The 22,465-nt window shown below is 43.4% G+C and overlaps 1 protein-coding gene and 1 non-coding gene across 4 annotated transcripts in view; both read left to right on the forward strand.

Moving 5' to 3' along the window:
* Positions 1–6,743: 6,743 nt before the first annotated feature.
* NTM (neurotrimin) overlaps positions 6,744–22,465 on the forward strand; it is a 962,773-nt gene continuing 947,051 nt past the window's right edge. For all 3 annotated transcript variants that reach the window (XM_073903994.1, XM_073903995.1, XM_073903991.1), the window contains exon 1: positions 6,744–7,310. Coding sequence is in view for 1 of the 3 variants with exons in the window: in XM_073903991.1 (XP_073760092.1) it covers positions 7,229–7,310 (82 nt within the window). In the remaining 2 variants the exon portion in view is untranslated. The remainder of the gene's footprint in view (positions 7,311–22,465) is intronic.
* On the forward strand, positions 20,662–20,787 carry LOC112840682 (U6atac minor spliceosomal RNA). Its single transcript, XR_003212571.1, has one exon. It is a non-coding gene; the product is annotated as a U6atac minor spliceosomal RNA (small nuclear RNA).

A 22,465-nucleotide genomic window follows, 5' to 3' on the forward strand; every position in this document is an offset into this window, starting at 1 on the left:
GGTCAGCAGTCCCTACAACTCCAGTTGCTATGCCAAGGTGACATAGGTGCAAAGAGCCCCAGAACACTCCAGGCCCTATTTTGGCTTCAGATGGCTTGTTAGAGCATCCCCAACACAGAGTACCCCAGGACGTCTTAGAGCTCATGCAACTTCGGCTCCAGCAACCCTGTGAAGATGCCCTCTGTGTGGTGTGCCCCAAGACCCAGCTTACATCCTACCTTCAGCTCCAGCCATCTGGGTAGGGAACCCTGCACTGAGCACCCAGGGACATCCTGGCCCATGCCCACTTCAGTGACAGTCCTGCTATGGTGCCTCTTGTGCTGAGCACCCTGGGACTCCCTGGCCTGAGCCCCATCTCAGCTCAAGCCACCCTACCAGGGCACTTTCTGTGCAGAGAGCCCAGGACCTCTTCCCTTGTATTCACTTCACCTTCATCTATCCTGCCTAGGTTCCCTCTGAGCAGAGAGCCCAGAGATTGCCTTGGCCCGTGCTCACTTCAGCTTTAGCTACCCTGTCAGGGTGCTCTCTGCACAGAGAGCTCCAGGAACACCCCCAGCCATGCTCACTTCAGTTCTGGCCATCCCAGAGTGCCCTGGAATCCCCAACCCATGCCAGATACAGCTCCAGACAGCCAGCCAAAGTCACCAGGCACACACAGTCTACACAGGGGATTACCATACATGAGACCATTTCTTCAAGTATAGAAGTAGCTGCTCCACCCAATTCATAGAAACAAACACAGAAAGGCAGAGAGAAAGGGGCAGAGAACTTATCTGAATAAATAATAGCTGAAAACTTCCTTAACCTGGGGGAGGAAACTGACATCCAGGCTCAGGAAGCACAGAGAACCCCAAATAATATGAACCCAAAGAGGTCCACATGACAGTACATAATAATTAAAATGTTAAAGTTTAAAGGTAAAGAGAGAATCTTAAAAGTAGCGAGAGAGAAGCAAAAAGTTACTTACAAGAGAAACTCCATAACACTATTAGCTGAATTTGTAGGCAGGAAGATAGTGGCATGATATATTCAAGAGCTGAAAGAAGAAACCTGCAACTGAGAACACTAGCCAGCAAGGTTGTCATTCAGAATTAAAGGGGAGATAAAGAGTTTCCCCCAAAAAAGTTAAAGGAGTTCATCATCACTAACCCAGAAAAACATGTTAAGAGGACTTCTTTAGGTGGAAAAGAAAAGGCCCTAATTAGAAGTAAGAAAATTATGAATAAGAAGTTTTAAAATATGGCAATGTATAATAAAACATGGGCTGGGGGAGTAAAAAAAGAAGTAGAAAAAAGTAAAACAAAAAGGAAAGTGTAATGAATGGTAAATTTCTTGAGAAAAGCAAAAAGTGAAGTTATACAAACTTATTTAGAGAATGACAAAGGAGAATAAACTTCAGGAAAAGCAAATCAAACAAATGATAGAGTACTTAGCAATGTAAAGGAAGAGGTTAGGAAAAGCAAGTAAGAATAGACATAAAAAGAGTTGTGTTGGAAATTAAATAATTATAAGAATACCACTTGATTTTTTAACATAGGTAAGAATAACTATTAGCAGAATGTGTATGTATACAAAAGAGACGAAACAATTAGTTAAGTATGCACTGATCAAGAAAGAAATTATATACAAAGAAAATTAAACTATGTTGGAACAAAAAAACAAAAAGAAAGAAAATAGATTCTCAGTCTCCTACAGACCCCAGGGAAAACTTTTTGGTAATATGCATCCTGAAGGCAGTGGTTCTTTCTGTGAAGTTCTTATTGAATATGATCCAGCATGGTGATTTGTTTTTCAAGCAAGCTGCTTACAAAGACAGGAGCCAATGTGTGCGTTTGACATTACAGGAGGGCTTTCATAGTGTTCCACTGGGTTAATGCACATCAACTCTGTGAAGTAGATATTACTATTGCCACTTTAAGGACAAGATGGGAGGACATGAGATGAGAAAATTGAGGATCATAGAATTGAAGCTGATAAGTGGAATTAGACTCAAATCCAGGTCTCCTGATTTTAAGTGTTAAATTCTTTCTGTTATACTACTATGCCATATTGCTTCTTTTTGAGATGATGATGATAATTCACAGAAATCAAGGCCAGATGACTGTGCCTATAACTCCAGTTAGAAAACACTGAAATTTGTAGGAACGCAAATTTAAATCTGTGTCCTTAATCTCTGTGCTGTGAAGAGTTAGGCTTTCATTTTTAATATCAGCTTAGGCAATTTATCAATAAATCAGGAAATCTCCTGATAGGAGTCAAATTCTCAAAATAGACCCCACATAATTCCAACATTTATATCCTAGACCGATTCCATTCACATCAAACATGACCGTATGAAACGGGAGCCACATTCAAGATGGCTTTTCATGGAGAGCCCCGCGAAAAGGTAGAAGGCTGCCTTCTTCCTGCCCTGGCTTTCTCCCTCCCTGAAGTGACACCCGCAAGTCAGAGCTGGATCCTCCTCAAACCCAGGTGTGTGGAGGGCAGGCCAGCTCCCTTCCTCCCTGGAAGCAGGGCTCTTCCCTGCATCGGATCACCCACCGCCCTGAGCCTCAGCTGAGGCAGGCCACAGCGGGCAGACAGGAGAGCAGAGCAGAGGCTTTTGTTAAGTCCTGAACATTATTTCAGTGCTGCTCTTTAGATTTAAGCTCCTGCGGTTCTTTCCATAATAGCTGCGAGAAATAAAAAACACTGCCCCACACCCCCTTCCTCCCTCCTTCCCACACACCATTCACACCTACCTCCTCCTCCTCACTGGGGCTTTCTGTCCACCAGTCCTCTGGGCCTGGAGCACCATGTGTGAACCATTGCCCATCCCTCTTCCCAGGGCTAGAGGACTGCTGTCAGGGCTCAGATGGCATTTGGACAGTAGGACAGCCAGGCCCCACAGTGACCTTCCTGGACTTCCTGTGTGGTTTGGCGGGGTGACAGGTGTGCATGAGGGCAGTTTACAGAGAATCAGTCCCAATTTGTACTAGCTCACTGCACACCGTGTAGAATCTTAAGCTACCTGATGATGAAAGGTTTATGAAATGCCATCTTGGTTGCCTCTTCTCAGAAGTTAGAGACCTCATCTGTTTTCCCCTTCCTTATTCCTTATTTCATATGCCTTTTCTTTATTCCTTACCTACAAATAGAAAAATTATTTCCGTCATAAAGAAGTTCTCTTATCTTCAAGGAGTGTGAAGGTGGGAGAACACCATTCTGCCTAAACTTTGAGGTCCCTTTCCTGACATTAAGTTTGTCTTTGGACCATTCATCCTCCTTTGACCCTGGAACTGGGAAGTAAATGATGCATAATGTGCACCTAGCTAATCCCAGAAGCAAATTGAGTTCTGCAGACACCTGATTGTAAGTACTTGCAACTCCTAATTCAGAGGAAGAAGCTGTGATTGTTGAGTAAGAAATGGCGATTTCAAAGTATCTCCTTCCAATCAGAGCTTCCCCCAATCAGAGCCTCTTTAGTCATTCCCTTATATCTAGTCACAAAACTCCCAAACGCAGCCATGGGCTACCCCAACACCAAAGAGCCAAGTTACCTGCTGTTTGGGGCAGTTGCAACAATAGAGATTTCCAGCTCTAGGCCTGAATGACTCTGAGACTAAAACAGAAAAAAAGGAGAGGAAAAATTCTGACAGTTTTGATGAAACCCGTTTCATTAAGAGATGGGCCTGGTTGAACAAAACCCTTCTGTGTACAGCCCACGATCAGCTTTTCAATCTGTAATTGTATCAATGAGCTGCCAAATGACCCAACAGGCCTAGACAGGTGACACTGTGTTAAACCCCATGACAAGGGAGAGACAAAGATGGCTTCTCTAGGAGCAGGTTAACTGTGTGCTTTTGTGAAACATGAAGGCCATTGGGAAATTACTCTATGCGGTAAATTCAAGCACTGAAAGAGATATAGCTCTCTAGATAGTTTAGCATTTAGCAGCGCTCAGAGCCCAAATTAGACTTTTGGTTTGGCAATCCCTGAGGATATGTTTTGCCTTAGTGAATGCAAAAATTACAATTCTGAAACTACTCCCCGCCTCCCAGAATCGTAGTCCACAAGCCCTGGTGGCCCCTCCCAATGGCACATGGGAGACCACACCAGTCTCGTTTGGTTAAAATAGTAAAACAAATGAAAATTAGTTGATGGTTATGATGTATGGTGATGCTTAAAATGGAATTTGAATCACTGTCTCCATTTCAGACCTGGAGTCGATAGGACTCAACCAAAGGCCCATAGCCCCTAGGGGTCAGAACTGGGATTTGAACCCAGTTAGATTCAACACCTGTGCTCTTAGTCAACAGGCCACATGGATGGTCACCGGTGTCTGTGGAGTGTTCCTGTGTGTGCCAGGGATGGACACATTATCCGTGTGTAGAGAGTAACTAGTATGGATCTAACATTAAACTACATTTCCCTTTTTTTATCCTTAAAATATTTTCTTGCAACACAGTGGGACAAGATGGGAGATCCAGACAGGTCTCTAGAGCCCCGAATTTATGTGATGTCTTTCCACCTCTAACTTTTAATTTATGGTTTCCCTTGCCTGCAGTATTCTTCCTTCTGCCTTAGATATAGTTCCTACCTCATTTTCAAGGTGTATCATGACTTTTGCCATCTCTGTAGAACTTTTAAAAACTATCAGAAAATCCCATCTATCACTTCTTTGCATTCTGACAAAATTAATTATGTGTGCCAACCATTTGTAGTTCAATTAACACTAAAGACAATATAAGGGTTTTCTTATAGTTCCTCTATTGATATATGTGTTTCATATAATTTGCAATCTCATATGCTATTAAAATAGCAAAGACATCATATATAAGAATGATATCTGCTTGGGTCCATCACAGTTTTTAGCATAGGTAGTATTTTAGAGGTTAGTCTGAGAGGTAAATGGGCTCAAATTCTGGTTCCACTGGGTGCCAACTGTGTGAATGTGGACATGTTTCCTTTGAGCCTCAGTGCTCTCATCTATAAAATGGGGATGATAACAGGTGAGGACACTTCATAGGTGAGGATTTAATGAGAGAAATGCATGAAAAACATTGAGCATCATCTCTGACCCAAAGCAAATGCTCAATAAGTATCACCTAGAATTATTCATTGATTACTGTTGTCACACATACAGATGTTTAATAAAAATGGGGCAATGTACAGATTTATGGCAGTTTAGGGTGAGGACATTTGCAAATGTTAGTGTCTCTGCCTCTCCTGGGAGGGACTAAAGACTTCTCAATGACTCATGGTCTTTATCATCATTCTGGAGGGTAGTGGGATGATGGTAAGATGAAGCCCTCCTGCCTTCTGGACTGTACTGTTCACAGTTGCCACAGCCATTCCAAGGCAGTTAATTGTACATGTCACTCTGCTGAGCACCACACAAAAAGACTAGTAGAGAAATAAAATTCTTGTCCACTGGGAGCTCACAATATCAAGGACATTTTGATGGACATGTGAATTATAACATAGTGGCAAGGGGGAAAAAAAAACTCTGTTAACATAAAACACCTTTAAAATGGAGAGATCCTAGAAATTATTCCAGTTCTCTAAATTTACAAATGAGAGGCCAAGGATCACAGAGGTAAAATGAGCTATCCACCGTCCTTTGGTTTGTGTGAGCAAACCTCAGCTCTCCTTCCACGCCATCACTGTGCTGCACACCTCCAGGGGACCACCGTTCCTCTTCACACACAATGCAGGGTGAACGCACCGCTTAAACTTGTGCAGGATGGCAGAACAGTTCCCATTTTGCCTGTATGCTCTTAAATATAAATGGACAAGAAGTACTTTTGTTCTATGTAGTTCAAGAATATATGCATTACCATTATTATAGGGGTCACAAAGAAATATAGTAATTAGCTGTGGAGATTTGGGAGAAATATTTCAAAAATGTGTATCAAGGCATCGTGATGGTATGTATTTGTCAAAATCAGCTAGGAAAGGTTCTTTGAGGGGCTAAGTGTTCCAGAAGTTTATTCACATCCCATAACTTCCTTCCCATAAGAACAAACCAAAAACTGACATTAACCTCCTGGTCCTTAGAGTTAGAAGTCCCTCTAGAAGTCATTATGCCCATTTGACTATTTCTGTCTGGTTTTTCTTTTTACCCATCACCAAGGAGATGCATGTCTGCAACTCTCTGAGGACATTTTATAACCACATACAAAATCCACACTCTGAAAGTCCTTCAGCATGTCTAACTTCAATCTGTTTTGCTGAAGTTTAAGCCACAAGCACTTATATTACTCTTTTTAACTGATGTAGATTGACTGAGGCATGGAGAACAAACTCATTTCTTGTTCTCTCTTGAAGAAGGTTCTCCTTATTCAGCCTGCAGCTCTCCAAAGATCTCAGAAGCCTCATTCTTTCCCATGGTATTGTATACATATGGATGACTTTAGGAAATAAATTAAGTGAATGAAAAGAGTAATACAGGTATTCTGAAACAAGAGTGACAGCAGAAAAAAATAGAAAGTTATTATTTTCAAAGCAACTAAGCAAGAAGTTGATTGGGAAAAGGTGAAAGATGAGAGAAAGAGAGAAAAAAAGAACTGTCACTGAATGATATTTTCATCGGAGAGGAAAATAGGTACCAACAAATGAAATTTGACTCATCTTTGCAAGTTTCACCGAGCATGAAAATGTCCCTTTAAAATTTCCCGTAAGTCGTTGCTGGCTCTGGGATTTTTCCAGTGCACAGGGAATCTGAGTTCAGGAGGCCAGGGAACGCCAGAAGGAAAGGGATTTTTTGATGCTTGGGGCTCTGAGACTGTCAGTTTAAAAAATGAAAGTAATATAGAAGGGGCAAAGTGGCATTTATCATCCCATCTCTCCAGGCTCCTGTCTCTTTAATCAGCTAGCCTGATTTGCCCAGTAAATGATTCCTGAGTGAGTGTGTGTGTGTGTGTGTGTGTGTGTGTGTGTGTGTGTGTGTGCCAGCGCCCGTGTGTTGTAGCTCTGTCAATCCTTGGATTAGAACCAATGATTGCAGCTTGTAGGAGGGCTGTCCGGGGCCAGATTGTACGATGTGTCTCAGTGCCAGAGTATGAGTAGAGATAATTACTGAGAAGTCACACTCTCTCACACCCTCGGCTTTCTTGTTGTGTCCTTCAGCAAAACAGTGGATTTAAATCTCCTTCCAACAGCTTGAGAGCAACGCAATCTGTCAGGAAAGAAAGAAAGAAAAAACCGAACCTGACAAAAAAGAAGAAAAAGAAGAAGAAAAAAAATCATGAAAACCATCCAGGCAAAAATGCACAATTCTATCTCTTGGGCAATCTTCACGGGGCTGGCTGCTCTGTTTCTCTTTCAAGGTAAGAGCTTGCTATTGATTTGCCTACAGTAGACCCAGGAATCGTACAGGGTGCTTTATATGATTCGCAGGCTTCCCGAGTCGGCTGTGCTGCACGGTTTGCAGGTGGAGGAGAGAGCGTTTAAACAGCATGGCTGGGACTTCATTCTCCCTACCAGGCTGTGAGAATATTGATTTGATTCTGGCTGCTACCGGAATGGGAGAATGTATATGCATAATTACAATGTGTCTGGTGTTCCTGTTAGGTGCGTGGCTATGTACTGCTCTCCCTGGCTTTATGTACATTCTTGCACACATACACAGCAGAGCACACAAATAAGCAGGGGAAAATTACAGATTCAGAGGGCAGCGGGGTTGCTAATGTGTTGGTTATGTTATTGGGAAGAAATTACAAGAGGAAACTTTAAATATCGGCCAGTAAACTTGCAAAGCTTCTAAAAGGAGCAACTGAAAAATGCAGGCTAGGAAGAATCAGGTAACTGTGCATCCTGTAAGATTCTGGTCAGAGACCTAGCTTGAAGGGATGAATCAATTTGCGGCAGTGGTGGACAACTGTATTAGTTTTTAATGTGTTTGGGGGTGTGTTCGTGGTGGGGGCAGCAGGCTTGGGGGAGGATAACCAGCTGATAAAAGGCAGTGGGAACACTCAGGGGGATCTGAAATTCGGGAAAGATTTTCCAAGTTGAAGGGAGAGAGGCAAGAAGAGTCGAATGCTAATTTTCTGTTTATTTATCGGCAGGAAGCCAAGGTACTGGGGAGGCAGTTGAGGGTGGGCTTGCTCTCTAGCACAGGGCACCCTTTGACGTTGGTTGTGCTGTGTTGGGGTGCATTTGGAATCTGCTTCCACCTTGAGTCCATTTGCTGCACCGTGCGGCCCCACGCTCTGTCCTAGCTCTGATGTTCTAGCAGCGATATCATCTGCTCACCTGCTTGCTCTCACCCACCCGTCCTCTGGAGGGTCTCACTTGCCTTTGGATATCAAGGGGGCTTAAACTCATAAGGATTGAGACAGGCAGAGAAACTTTCCCTGGGTGGTCCAGCAGAGCTCACAGACAGGATCCCATGCGGAAGCTCAGCCCTGTGCCTTGTATTCCCAGAGGAAAGTTCGGCCTCACAGGGCGAAAAAGGATGGGGAGTTCCACCCACCTCATTCTCCTCTACTGCAGCATGGAGGGCTCAGGGTCTTGTCTGTCCCTGCCGCTGTTCCTGCTGACCCCCCTCTGAGGGTAGGCGTTGGGGGCTGCCTCTGTCCCCTTGACATCAGCTGCAGTGTGGCTACCATATAGACCCACACGAGGTGAGCAGAGAGGACCGGGGTGGGAAGAATCAAATGCGTGTGTACCCTTGGCTGGGGCTCAAGGAGGAAGACAAGGGGTGCTTCCTTGTCCAATGACAAGGAAGTTCACAGCGGTGGATTTTTCAGGGATATCCTTGATGTCGTCTGCTGCGCTCAGTCTCAGAGGGGCACTGGCCTCAGTATCTCTGTCCTCTCCCATGGGAGCATTGGTGCGTGTAAGAGTAAAGGAGCCAACTTGGAGGCACCCTCGACCGACTCCTCTTACGTAATATGGAGCAGCAATAATGCGTGTGCGCATGTATGTGTGTATGCATGTGTGTGCACATGCAGAGGAGGGTTTGCACCCCTGCCTGCCTGTTCTTGGTGCTTCGGGGCTCACCTGAGAAGAGCAGAGCTCCAACACTGGCAGTGGGGAAACTGAGTTCAGGGACAGGCTTCTATGATGTTAACAACAGAGATGAAAACCAAGTAGACAGAGGATAGAGTGAAGGGTCAAAGGAAGGGAAAGGGAAGGTCCCAAGTCTTCAATAATTTCCATCTGTCCTCTGGTCCGTGTCTCTTCTATCTATACATCAAACTAGAGACAATGGCTAAACTTCCACCAGCAACAGCCCTATTGGCAGCGTGCCAGGAGCCCCAGGGCCGTACTGAATTTACATATAAATTAGCATATGTGATTTTTTTTTTCCGTCAGAAATAAATGCAGGGAAGCATATTTGCTCATACTTTGAATCACCCCTAAATAGACGAGTAGAAAGTGGCAGTACAAAATTCTCCACGGTGAAATCTGATTTTGTTGTCTTGTTCCTATATTGGTGTGGGACTAGAGGTGACAGGTCTATTCCTCAACATACTGCCAAATTTGACTTTCTTTAGGAGAATAATGGCCTTATTTGTGCTACCCACCTTGAGCCAGCTCTGAATAGGCTTCAGTGTGTCATAAGAAAACAGGCTGCCCAATTTTAAGGAGGAATAACCCCCAAAGACCCCCACACCACATGCCAGTTGGACTGGCAAAGGTGATGTCTATTTCCTCTCTCAGGGGAAGGAGGCTGGAGTCTACCAGCTATCTCTTATCAAACTTACAGAATTACTGAGGCAGCCCGGGTCTTGCCTGCAATAATCCACCCCTATTGCATTGACCCAGTGGGGCTAGTTAGAATGCAGTACACATTCCAAGATAATTTTTTCTTCTCTGTTTTTGTTTTAAGCTGGCTCTTCTTAGAGCTGCTACTTCCTGGGTTTTTTGCCTTCTTAAAAAAGGTGTCCAGGGCTAGTGGCAGATTATGGACCCCTTTCTGACCCTCTCCTCCCCCCAACCCCACCAGCCACCATGATCCAGCTTAGAGGGGGAGGGAATTTTCAAGGGAATCAGCACTGATTAGTGACGGACAGGAGGGAGGGGCTAAGGGGGGTGATTAGCGCCCTGGGGCTCTGGCCCTAAGACACATCAGGGTTGATTAACTAGCAGCTCCTCTTTCCTGGGAACAGGAGCTGGGGAAGCTGGATTAGGCGGCTGTCCTTTTCAGCACACCGCCCACCTTCTGCCACTGAGAGGCTTTGAAAGGAATGGCTGGTAGTGCTGCAGCCTTTCACTTTCTAGAAACCCGACCATTTCTCCTTCGAAGAATTAATGCTCCCTTTAACACCTTCCAATGAGCTTGGCTAGATTCCTGTCTTACCTTTCAAATTTTCTCATCTCCTCACGTCCCACATCAACTTATATCTGCCCACTTGAGACACAAACAGGCAGAGCAGAAGGAAAAGGACCGTGGGGCTAAAGTTCATGCTCTCCTTCACTCGGCGCCGACGACATGGACACTGTTCTGCTGGGCAGACTGGCCAACTTCCTGCCATTCACAGGAAATGTTTGGGTGCCAGCAGCAGGCTGAGTTGGGTGATGCTTCAGGGATGTGAGGGAGGCAGATGAGGCCATAACCATGTTTACTGGCAGAGTGAAAAATCAGTGTGGGATGATGGGACCCTGAGCCTGATGTAAGCATTGAGGGCACTTGCAAGCATGATCCCCCCCCCCCCCGCCAAAAAAAGGCAGGGCAAAGAGACAGAGGAGCCTCATAAAGTAAACTCTGGCTGACATGCTTGCTGCTACCAACTTGGGGCAAGTTAGAGGCAAGCCGTGCACAGCGCAACAAATGCAGCTCACCTTCATCCTTCATATTCAGTGATGGTCTTCTGAGCATTTGATCAAGGGTGCCTGGAGAGTCCCAGCACTGACCAGCAGGCCTTGCTGCATAAAGACCGTTCTTGGGATTGCAGCTTTAGTGACCTGGTGCAAAGCCTCGTCCTGGTGCTGGTTCTTCCTTTGTGGTACTTTTAAAGCCGAATATAAGCCCAATAATGCCTTCTTATGACCTGGATGCCTAGGCCCTGACTTCTGTTGTTTCTCAGTAAGCCTCTTCCATAATGGTGGTATTAGAGGTGCTCAACTGTGTCCTCAAAGAGATGGTCTCTCCTGCTTCCCTGCTCAGGTGCTCCGTTCTGGAATGTCTGGATTCTATTTTTGGTGTGCCTGCATTCTGATCACCTAGAGTTATAGTGACCTGGGCTGGGATCGCCTACTGGTCACAAATGTCCCAGCAAACCTTTGGCCTTCGGCCACAGTATATCCATTGGGATGTGGTGATCCCTCTTCATATCCTAAGAACGGATGACATTTCTAAATCAATATGAGCCACATGCTTCCGGCATGTACAGGAGACACATGCTGAAAAGATCCGCAGCATCTTTTCCTGTCTGTCTACTCATGATGAACACACTTTGGGTGGGATCATCACGTCTGGGAGCTGGCTCTCTTCCAGGTTTCTTTGGTTTGGAGTTCATGCCTGCTCCCGCCTACCAACCAGAATGCCAAAGATGCAAACAAACTTTGCTTTATATCTGACCTCAGCAGAGGCCCTACAGACTCTTCAAACACTCTCATGAGCATGCCTTTCAGGTTTCAATCCAGTTCTGGTGGCCTGTGCAAGGTTCGGTGGGGAGCAGGTACATCTGAGCTCAAAGTTGCCTATGTTTTCTGCAGGGGAATATCTTTCCCTCTGTGAGCCTGTCTCCCCACCTGCCTGTCAGGCTGGGGAGCAACTCCCCTGGGTGTTGTAAGGACTCATTAATGCTTGTAACACTCCAAACATGTGGTGCTAAGTGGAACTCCATGCTGAGACTGGTTGTATTTATGCAGTTTACTTCCTTTCTGCTCTATTGGCTTGTTAAATGTTTACTTTATGTCTGTAGTCATTTGAAATTCAATAAAACAAATTAAACATAAAAGATGAAAACACACAAAAATAAAGTAATCGATGGTATACGGGTCAGATGGGGTCTGGTGGCATCATTGTAGACTTCCTCCCTTGGTGGTGGATGCTTCCCTTCCATTCCACTCGCAAGTGCATTGGGGAAGGGCAGAGGGGCTTTGGAAGGAACATGAAGGAGGCCTGCCTCCCACCCATTTGTGAAAGGAGAGTTCTGCATGGAGGTGCAGTGCTGGCTGGAGGGGTGAGTAGGTGGCAGAAGGGAGAAGGATTGGGTAAGAAAGTCAGAGCTGGGAGTTTTAGAGGGTAAAAACAGCTCTAGTCTGGATTAGAAAAAAATGGAGAAAAAGAGGACTCAATCCTCCGCTTTGACTGCAATTTTGGTCAATAATCTCTAAGGGCTTTCTGTTTTATTTCCTGCATTTCTGTATTTATTTACGCAACCTTCTGGATGAAGCCTGCTCGTGTTATCACCTGCTTAAACTTAAAAGATCTGTGTGTTCCTCCACCTTCCCTCTCCTTCTGTCTCTCCCCCTCCCACCCTCCCTCCCTCTTTCTGCCCTCTCTCCCCCTTTCCTCTTTTTCTCCATTTCTCTTTTTCTTTCCTCCTTCCGTTCTTCCTTCTCCTCTATGGGAACAATAATTGATCAGTTGACAGATCTAGGTCATGCTGGCAGGGGTTGCTCTGCTTCATGCAGGCTTGCCCAGGAGAAGGAGGGAAAGTCTGTCTTCCCAGTTCACAAGGAGCCCAGATGATAGGGCCGCAGCAGGGGGAAGGGGAGACCAACGACCTGGTGGGCAAGTTCAGCCGTCCCCAGCAAGGGTAGCCGGGACCCCGTTGATTGATTACAGGGTCCTCAGCTCTTTGATATCCCTGCCACTCTAATTTTCCATATCCGATTTACCTTTGCCACTTGCCCACGTTTCACTCAGCTTCTATACCCTGCCAGTTCCAGTTTTCCTCCTTTTCCTTTCTACTTCCCCCTCCTGCCCTCTTCTCCCTTTCTCCTCCTTCCAAAACCATGAGAGATCACAGATACTCCCCCACTTAAGTCATATTAGAGAGATGGCCTTTTGTTTGTTTGCAAGAAGAAAAACAGAAACCCTGCCAGAAGAACTCTGTAAGTCATTTTCAAACTGCAAAACAAACCAACAAAGATTCACATTTTCGGTGCTGAGAAGAGAATATTTCAAGAGAGACTGTCAAGCTAAGAAATCAAATATTGGAAAACACATTCTTTAGCGCTGTTACTAAGGACATCTTAGGTTACTAAATTTGATTTTTTTTTTCTTCTCTAAGAGTACTGCCTTCACCGTTATAAAAGGCTGTTCAAAGAACTGGGCTGGTTTTGGCTTCGGTGGCTCATTCAGATTAACTCTCTGGAGGTGCTGACTTTGCTTTATCTTGGTGGTGCCACCAAACTCGAACCCAACCCAGACTGTAGCTGTGTATGTGTTTATTGGTTCGGTCACCCAGCAAAGGTTTATTGAGTGCCTATTATGTTCTGTGTATAGTTGTAGGTGGTGGGAATAAATATATCGGTGACTAAAACAAACTAAAGGATGTGACCAAAGACAGAGTAGAGCTTCCAAGATTTGACTTGGTTTGCCATCCTTTTTAAGCATTCAGAAGCACCAACAGGAGTGCCAGAAGCAAGCGGAAAGAGTGAATGACACAACTTCCGGGTTCTCACGGAAATGATCGTGGGCGGCAAGAAAGCAACTAACGCTTGATCCTTGTTTTACCTAGAGAGCACTGGGAGAGGGTGCAAGACTCCAGTTTTATGTTCATAACACATAAGAGGTGCTGCCTTTGCTTCTCCCTGCTGTCTCCTGCCAAGAAGGGGCTCATGCATGTTTGATGTGCCCTCAGTTAGTATGTGGATGATGAAAGCTAGTGTAAGTTAGTTGGCTTTGTGACAATTGTCTTTTGTCATTCAAGTTATTAGCTGATTCTTGGCACGATGCCACCCTGTCTCTTTCTTGGTAGAAAAGCTACCAAGCTTACCCACCTCCTTTTTGCCCTGCCTTCTGCACAGAACTAGAGGGCCACAGAAGGTAAGGGGAGCCGGGTGGGGAGACACTTATATAAGACCAGGAAAGGATTTGCCTCTGGCAGCTAGTCTGGATGAGGCAAATATGTGCAGGGGACCTGGGCGAGGGATTCACTCCTCAGGGCAGATCTAAGATAATCTCCCTTCTGAGAACCCTTTTATTTGCTACCCACTCATCACACCTCACTTAGGGTTCCTGGAATAATAAAAATGCATCATGATTTATTTGTTCTCCTCTGGTCATATACCACAGTTGGGGCATATGCCTTCTTCTAATCCATCAACTTGTGTTTTCAGTCGTATATACAAGAGGGAATATAGCTTCTCTTAGGCTCACACTGTGTACTAGTTGTCTCTTGAATGCTCTAGGATGACTGCTTACCTGGATGCTTCTATCTGCATTCCCATAGTGGTGGTGATGATTGTTCTTAGCTTTTCTCATGTAGGATAACAGATAACTGCTTTGTCACGGATCCCAACTCTTCCAGGTCAAGCAGCCTACAGCAATTCAACATCTCCTGACCCCATCTCAGAGCCTGAAAGGTCCTCAGGGGGTAGGTGCAATGTGTGTTTATTTGCAATATTTTCATTCCCTAAATCAGTGGTTCTCAAACTTTGTGTACCAAATTGCCTGAGGAGCTTTATAAAAATACCAATGCCTGAACCTTATCCCAGACCAAAAAAATCGGAATTTCATCGCCAATCTTATTCAGGCTCTGTAAGAGGTTCTAATATGTGGTCAGGCTTAAGAATTTTACCTCTAAAGTCGTCTGAAATGTTCTATGATCTTGGATAAGGCACCTCCTCTATATGAACCTCAGTTTCCACATCTCTAAAATAAAGAAGTCTGACTAAAATAATTTTCAAGTTTCATTTAAAGTTAAGCATTTTGTAATTCTGCAAATAGTCTTTTTGAGTATAGCACTTGAAAGATAGTGATGCTAGAAGAAAGTATTCAGAAGCAGTTGCTGCTTGCAGGAGGCTAAGAATATAGACATGGTTACAGACAGATGACCAAAGTCAGAATGTATGAATGGTGTGTGCGCATGTAAATGCTACATGTTGTATGATATCTACTACATCACATACCCATTTATGCCTGTATTTCTTTATAAGGAATCCTTAGAATGGGGGAAAAGGAGTCACACCATTTTGGGTATAGGGAATCGGAAATGATAAGGATTCTTAACTGATCCAGCTTATAAGAGAAATTCAGGAGCCACTTGAATGTGGGTCAAGAAAGAATGTGTTAGAGCTGGATTTAGAGAGTGCTAAGCGATGGCGAGCCTTGGAAGAAGCTCCATTCCTTAGTGTGAAGATTCGCATGTTTCTCTTCTGCTCAGGCTCCGCTTCTCGTCCCCAAGAGTCAGCCAACAGTGTTGCTTCCCTTGCTCTCCTTCTCATGGGCAGCAAAGGCTCAGTGCTGAGAACCTCAATGGCAATTTTGCAGCTAGTGCGTTGGGCAGAAGTGACGCTGCTGGCCCTCCCCAAGCCAGGTCAGTTCCTACAGCGCATGCAGGGGCGAAAACTTGGTCTGTTTTGATGGGATACACCGGAGAGGAGGCACATGGCACGCAGAGCTACCATGCAAATTTGTGCCCAGGGCAGTCTCTGGTTAACTCAGGAAGTACTCACACTGAGGGCTCCCCAGAGTGCTCACACTGCTGTGTCAGCCAGCCCCAGAGTCACAACCAGCTCAAGCCCAGAGGAACTTTCCAGATGACTTATTTTAGTCCCTTTCCTTGAGCTCTGATACCTCAACAGCACAGCTACAGTAGTCCCCCAGCTTCTATCTCCAATAAGGGGGAATATGCATCTCTCCAGATAGTCTATCGTACCCTGACCATTGGATTTCAGGAAGACAGGAAGAGGAGGAAGACAAAGGAGAAGGAGAATTTGTTTTCTTATAGATTCTGACCATTTGCTCTAGGTCTTCTTCTCCCATTGTGCTCTGAGGAGCCCAAAATATTAGAGGATATGACCCCTCCTGGTTCCAAATCCAAAGGGGATGAAGTCTCAGCTCTTTAGAAAGGTGTCGGAAACCCTACGGGTCTGGCCTGGGTTTGCCAGCTTCTCCTAATCCTTTGCGCTACTGTCCCATGGACTGCTTGAGGTCTCATCCTCACAGCATGTGTACACATTGCTCCCTCTGCTGAGTGCTGTTCTCGCCTACCTCAAAAACACTTGTTATAATTCAAGAAGAAATTCCAGGCTCAGCGTCCCTCTGAAGCCTCTCATTTCATCCTTTATGCCTCAATTTCTCTTGTACTTACCTCTGTTCTTAACATCCATCACACACAGTGTAGTCATGTGCTCACATGTCTATCTTCCCTTACTGGACTCTGAGCTCCTAGAGGCCAAGGACTGCCTTATGTATCTTTACATTCCTAAGGCACCTCACACAACCCCTGGCATAAATTCAATACCCAGCATTTATGGCTGAAAAGAAAGGACAGAGAGAGGGAGAGACAGAAGGAAAATGGTACGACATCCCCTTGGGGATTTTTAGGAGCCATATGACCCTGTCAACTTATGGTGAACTGTTGTCAATTCAACCCTTCCTTATCCTATGCTTCTGGTGTTTTACTATGTGCACAACAACCTGGTCTCAGAACTTATCCTTTCTGAAGTTATCTTAGATACATTCTTTCTGACAAGATCTTTTTGGGACTCTGAATCTGTGATCCCATATTTTAGCAATCTCTCCTGGTGATAATCAGTCATAAAACATATGTTGTAGGCACACAGGTAGTGGTGGATAAGCTCAATATTTATGACTAAACTTACCCAAGAGCAGAAAATATTGACTCTAGTGGTCAATAGTCACAAAGTTGTCCACCAGGGCATTTGACTCTCCTCCTAAACACTCAAGAAGAAACTTGGCTCAGACATGGAAAAGGTTAATTAACAGCTTTTTTTCTCAATGCAACTAGTGATGCATAGACATCTGCAGTTGGATAAACCATTTTGCTAATTTTGAAAACAAATAAGAATTAATTAATTGTTCTACATTTCTCCTTCCTTTCCCCGTAACACTTCTTAATAGAAGGATCTAAATGCCTTGTCACCATTTTTTTTTTCATTACTTTCTTGCACTGCTGAAGCCTTGTCAAGGCCAAAATAATTTAATCATCAAATACAAAAGCTTTTTCACAGACTCCTAGGGTTGTGAGATATCATGGAATTTTCTCAGTCTTCCCCTTAAGGCAACAATCCCATCTGAATGATGTTCAAAAATTTCTGCCCAACCATTCCAGAGACTCCCAGTGAGCAGACACTAACCACCTGCGTTGTGGTCCCCAGTTCTGGCTTCCTATCAAAATCACCTGTGGAGATTGTTATAAACAGATGCCCAGGCATGACTCACAAAAATTCTCATTGAATACGTCAGTATAGGGCAGAGTCCCTTCTACATTGAAATAACTACAGATGATTCTATTGTGCAGATACAATGAAGAATAAATGATATTAGCATCCCTTTCCATAGTTGATAAACTTCTGTGAGGAAACACTATTCTGGTAAGCACTTTTGATATCACCTCAAAATCAATTATTATCTTTTCTCTGTATAAGCAGTGCTCTAAGTTTGTCCAGGGCAGCAATGTGCCCCTTTAAAATATTCACCACCAAAATTCCCTTATAGCTGAGTATGGTCAGGTAATGCACTTCAGGTTAATGGCATGTAAGCATAAGTTTACTTGGAGTTTTGAAGATTATACTCAGGAAGCCTGCACTTTTTAAACCTTATCATTGCTGATTCCTCTTGACTAAGAGAATGGCATACTACCTGGAGATCCAGGAAACAGCTTGGAAACAGGAGGACAAACAATACATATCAATGGCAAAGGGGCACGTGGGTGGTTCAGTTGGTTAAGCATCCAACTCTTGATCTCAGCTCAGGTCTTGATCTCAGGGTTGTGAGTTCAAGCCCTGCACTGGCCTACACACTGGGTAAGGAAGTGACTTAAAAAAAAAAAAAAAAAAAAGAATGGCAAGGAAGGAAGCTTTTAGGTTGAACCAAATGGACTCCGCTGTTTTGGTAAATCAAAAATAGTTGAGTATAGGAAATTTCATACGGCTCAATCTAATTAAAGGACCTTGGGTTCAAGATGACATAGCAGTTGTACCAGCACTAGAATACATGTTCCCATACTCACTATCACTTATGAGAAAGAAAAATCTTATTTAATTAGGTTTCTATTACTCACAGATGAATATAATCCTAATGAATCTATGTTGAACAAAAATTTGCCTCTTTCTAACTTCTGCCAATTAGAGCTGCTCAAAAATATAAGGAATATATGAAATATTATGTGATCCTGTTTCTAAAAGATGGCTATCATGAACCCTACTTACCTTGATATTCTTAGTTCCTTCTTATGATTATCATATGGCATAACTTTCAGACCATTAATCATCCTGATCCTTATCTTCTGAACATGCTCCAGTTTGAGCCACTAAAATACATTACCAGACAAATTCTCCCAGATGTAGTTTGATTGCTAAAGTTGGGCATGGACCATTACCTACCGCATTTTGGATTTTATAATGACATAGGTTCACTTTTTTATTGTATTCTTTTCTGGGTTTTGTTGTTGTTGTTGTTGTTTGTTTGTTTGTTTGTTTTCAGAGATACCACACTACTGGCTCATATTGATGTTGTAGTCATTCCTCTGACAGAAATGCTATTATGTAAGACCTCTCCTATTCTGGCTTTTGGTTAATTTTCTTTAAATATTTCTTCCAAGTATTTGAAATTTTACTGCACCTTGGGTGCTTTATTTAAATCTACTGAGATTATTTTTGGATTCTGATGAGTTGTCACCAACAGCTTTATGTCATCTTCAAATGATATAGACATGTAATCTCCACATTAATCATTATGATTAAAAAGAAAAAAAAAAAGCAACATAATAGACCCAAGGCATGGCCAAGTTCTTACTTACATTTGTATTTCACCCACTCCAGAATGATTTATTCATACCTTACTGTATGCAAGCCATAAACAACAACAAAACAGAGTTCTTATACTCAACGAAGTAGACAATTCAATACAACATGGTAAGTGCTGAGATAAAAGCAAGTGTTGTTTGCTATGGCAGCAGTTGGGGGTTTTTAAGGTCAGAAAATTCTTCTAGAAGGAAGAGAGGTGAAATCCCGGACACAAAGATGACGATATTTAACCAGGTAAGAGGAGAGATAAATGTTACAAGTGTAGCAGACTGCATATGCCAACGCCTGGAGTCAGGAGAGCATGGTAGGGATTCAGGAATCCAATATCCAATCTGGCTACATGGAGTGTGTATGTGTGGTTTTGGTGCTCAAAGGGATGGGGGAGAAAGGATGTAGGTAGAAAGACAAGATGTGTAGGTAGAGATGTAGGCAGAGGTCAGAGCTTGAATGGCTTTATGTTTCCTATTAAAGACTTTATATTGAGAGGAGAAAGTGTGTTCAAGGGTTGCACGTCCAATAAGTAACATGATCAGATTTGCCGTTTTACTTGTTGAGCAACATCTGGTTTACTTAAAAATGTTAAAATATTGTTCTAATGACAGTGTGGAAAATGAATTAAATTGGGGGCAAAACTAGAGGCAAAGGAGCCTTCTAGAGGATGTTGCAGCCAATCAGGCATACGTGAACGAGAGGATGAGTGCTGCAGAGATGGGGAGATTTGGGAATATTCAACTGTTATGGAGGTAGAAAGGTTATGACTTGGAGATGGAGAGGAAAGAGGATGATAAGTAATAAACGGAAGTGAAAGAAAACTTTTTGTTTTGGGGTAAATGATGCTCAGGTGGGTTTTAGGGAGATGGTGATGAATGCAGTTTGAGTCATGATGGGTTTGAAGATGCCTCATAGGCATTTTTGAGGTGCTATCCAATATGAAGTTAGCTACACTGATCTGGAACTCAGGAGAGACCTCTGAGCTTCAACAAAGATGGTCTTCTATCCCCTTGGGAGAACAGTTTTGTGGGGTAGGGACCTAGTGTGGGGGGACAAAAGTAAGGTAAGAATATAGAAAATGTGGGCAATTATTTCAAAAAGGTTTTTTTTTTTTTTTTGGCTTGTTGTTATTGCTGTTGTTAAGAAAACAAGAGGGAGGAAATGGGGAAACAAAGAGGAATTGCAGTTGAAGAGGATGTTGCTGCTTTTCTAAGATGGGAAAGACCTCTTTGAATGCTGAAGGGCAGGTGCTCCTAAAAGGGAAGGAGGAAAGGAAGACCCAGGAGATGACTGACCAAGCGTGGTCCCCTAGGGAATAGGAGAGGGTGTGAGGCGTGGCGAATCTTGGGCACTGGTAAAAGAATGAATCTTGAAGACAAGGAAAAAGACCAATTTCATTACTATATAAAGTAAGGGGGGCACCTGGGTGGCTCGGTCATTAAGAGTCTGAGGATCAAGCCCCTCATCAGGGTCCCTGCTCAGCAGGAAGCCTGCTTCTCCCTCTCCAACTCCCCCTGCTGTGTTCCCTTTCTCGTTGTGCCTCTCTCTGTCAAATAAATAAATAAAATCTTTAAAAAATAAAATAAAAAATAAAGTAAGGAAGGAGAAGCTTATTTCAGAATTCCTATTAGGATTGGATTCAACTGTAAATGACAGAAACTACACAATAGTGGCTTAAATATGATAGAAGTTTTTCTGTGTAACCACAGAAACATTCCACTTTGTTCCTGGCTGCAGTAATGTTTTCTTCTCATGGAAGAAGAGGAGTATGAATGTTAGGAGGCAATTAGCATGTTGTATGACAGGAGGGAATGTTAGCTCTCCCCCAGACAAAGGTGGAAGAAGCCCTTGGGCCATACAACACACATGTGCCTAAGGTATCACCACATACTTTGTGGCATCTAACCATGGGTTTTCAACATTTCTAGTCATTAGGGAAATGCAAATGAAAATCACAATGAGATACGACTTTATACCTATTAGGATGGCTATTGTTAAAAACTTAAAAAGGAAAATAACAAATGTTGGCGAAGATATGGAGAAGTTGAATTGGAACCCTCCTGTGCATTGTTGGTGGGCAAGTAAAGTGGTGCAACCATTGTGAGAAAGAGTTTGGTGGTTCCCCCCAAAATTATGAATGGAATTATCATACGATCCAGTGATTCCACTTCTAGGTATATACCAAAAGACCCCAAAATTTGGAAGTAGGGACTCAGATATTTGTACAGCCATGTTCACAGCAGCATTATTCACAATAGGCAAAAGGTGGGCACAGCCCAAGTGTCCATCAGTGGATGAATGGATAAAAGAAATATGGTGCATACATACAATCAAGTATTATCCAGCCTTAAAGAAATTAATGAATGAAATTCTGACACGTGCTATAACACAGATGAACCTTGAAAACATGATGTTCAGTGAAAGAAGTCAGACATGAAAGGACAAATATTGTATGATTACACTTATATGAGGTACCTAGAATAGGCAGATTCATAGAGACAGAAAATAGAAGTTTCCAGCAGCTGAGAAGAGGAAGAAGTGGGGAGTTATTATTTAATGGGCAAAGTTATAATGAAAAAGTTCTGGAGATGGATGCTGATGCTGGTTGCATAACAATGTGGATGTACTTAATGCCAGTGAATTGCACATTTAAAATTGTTAAAATGGTAAATTTTGTGTTGTATAGAACTTGCTCTGATAAAGAAAAATGGAAAAAGAGAGAATCAGCTGTCCTTGCACAGTTTGGATTCAGGTAAACCTTTCACCTTGGCTGCGGGAAGTTGAAGGAGTTTGCATTCAATGGCTTTGATTTTCTCTGAGTGTAATTTGGGGAAGATGTGTGTTTGCACACATGTGTGTACATGTTCACACATGTGTCCATAAACCTGTAGGCTGTGTTTTCCAGAAGGCAGAAAAGGACTAAAACATTGACTTGTGTAATGGGCAAAAGGGCTGACTCGGGATTCCACAAAATCTCCCTCCTTTCCTCATGACATTTTCTTCTCTTTGGATGTTAAGATACAATCTGATCCATTCCTACCTGATTTTTCCATCTCTTTTTATGGTTCTGGTCCTACCATTTAGGAGATGGTAGCAGACTATCTCCCAAACATGTGCTCACCTCCCAACTCCTTTCTTGAGTTAACTGTCGAAGGAATTACACCAGACACAGTTTTATATTTACGGGTTTGCGGAGCATATCCACATAGGCCATATTGCTTGATCCTCACATCAGTCAGAATATTCTTTCTCATCCCAGCCCTGTCATTAACTCTGACTTTTGGAATTGAGGTTTTGTGTGTGTGTGTGTGTGTGTCTGTGTGTGTGTGTGTGTGTGTGTGTTTTCCCCAGAGCCTTTGTTTTCCCCATCTGTAAAATAGGATATTTAAACTTCCTTGGAATGTAGCTTCCATGTTTCACTGAATTATGCTTGTGAAACCTGAGGACTGCACTTCACCCTCCACCCCCCTCCACCCATCTTGCTCCTATAATCACTCCCCAGCTCAGTTCAGGTCTGCCTCTGAGTGACTTTTTGTATCTATCTGTCCCTCCTTTCCTACATGTGGGCTCTATCTCAGTTCAAGCTCCGGCCATG

Source organism: Callorhinus ursinus, unplaced genomic scaffold, assembly GCF_003265705.2.
Source record: "Callorhinus ursinus isolate GAN/ISIS: 27379988/994484 unplaced genomic scaffold, GSC_fseal_2.0 scaffold19, whole genome shotgun sequence".
Lineage (NCBI taxonomy): Eukaryota > Metazoa > Chordata > Mammalia > Carnivora > Otariidae > Callorhinus > Callorhinus ursinus.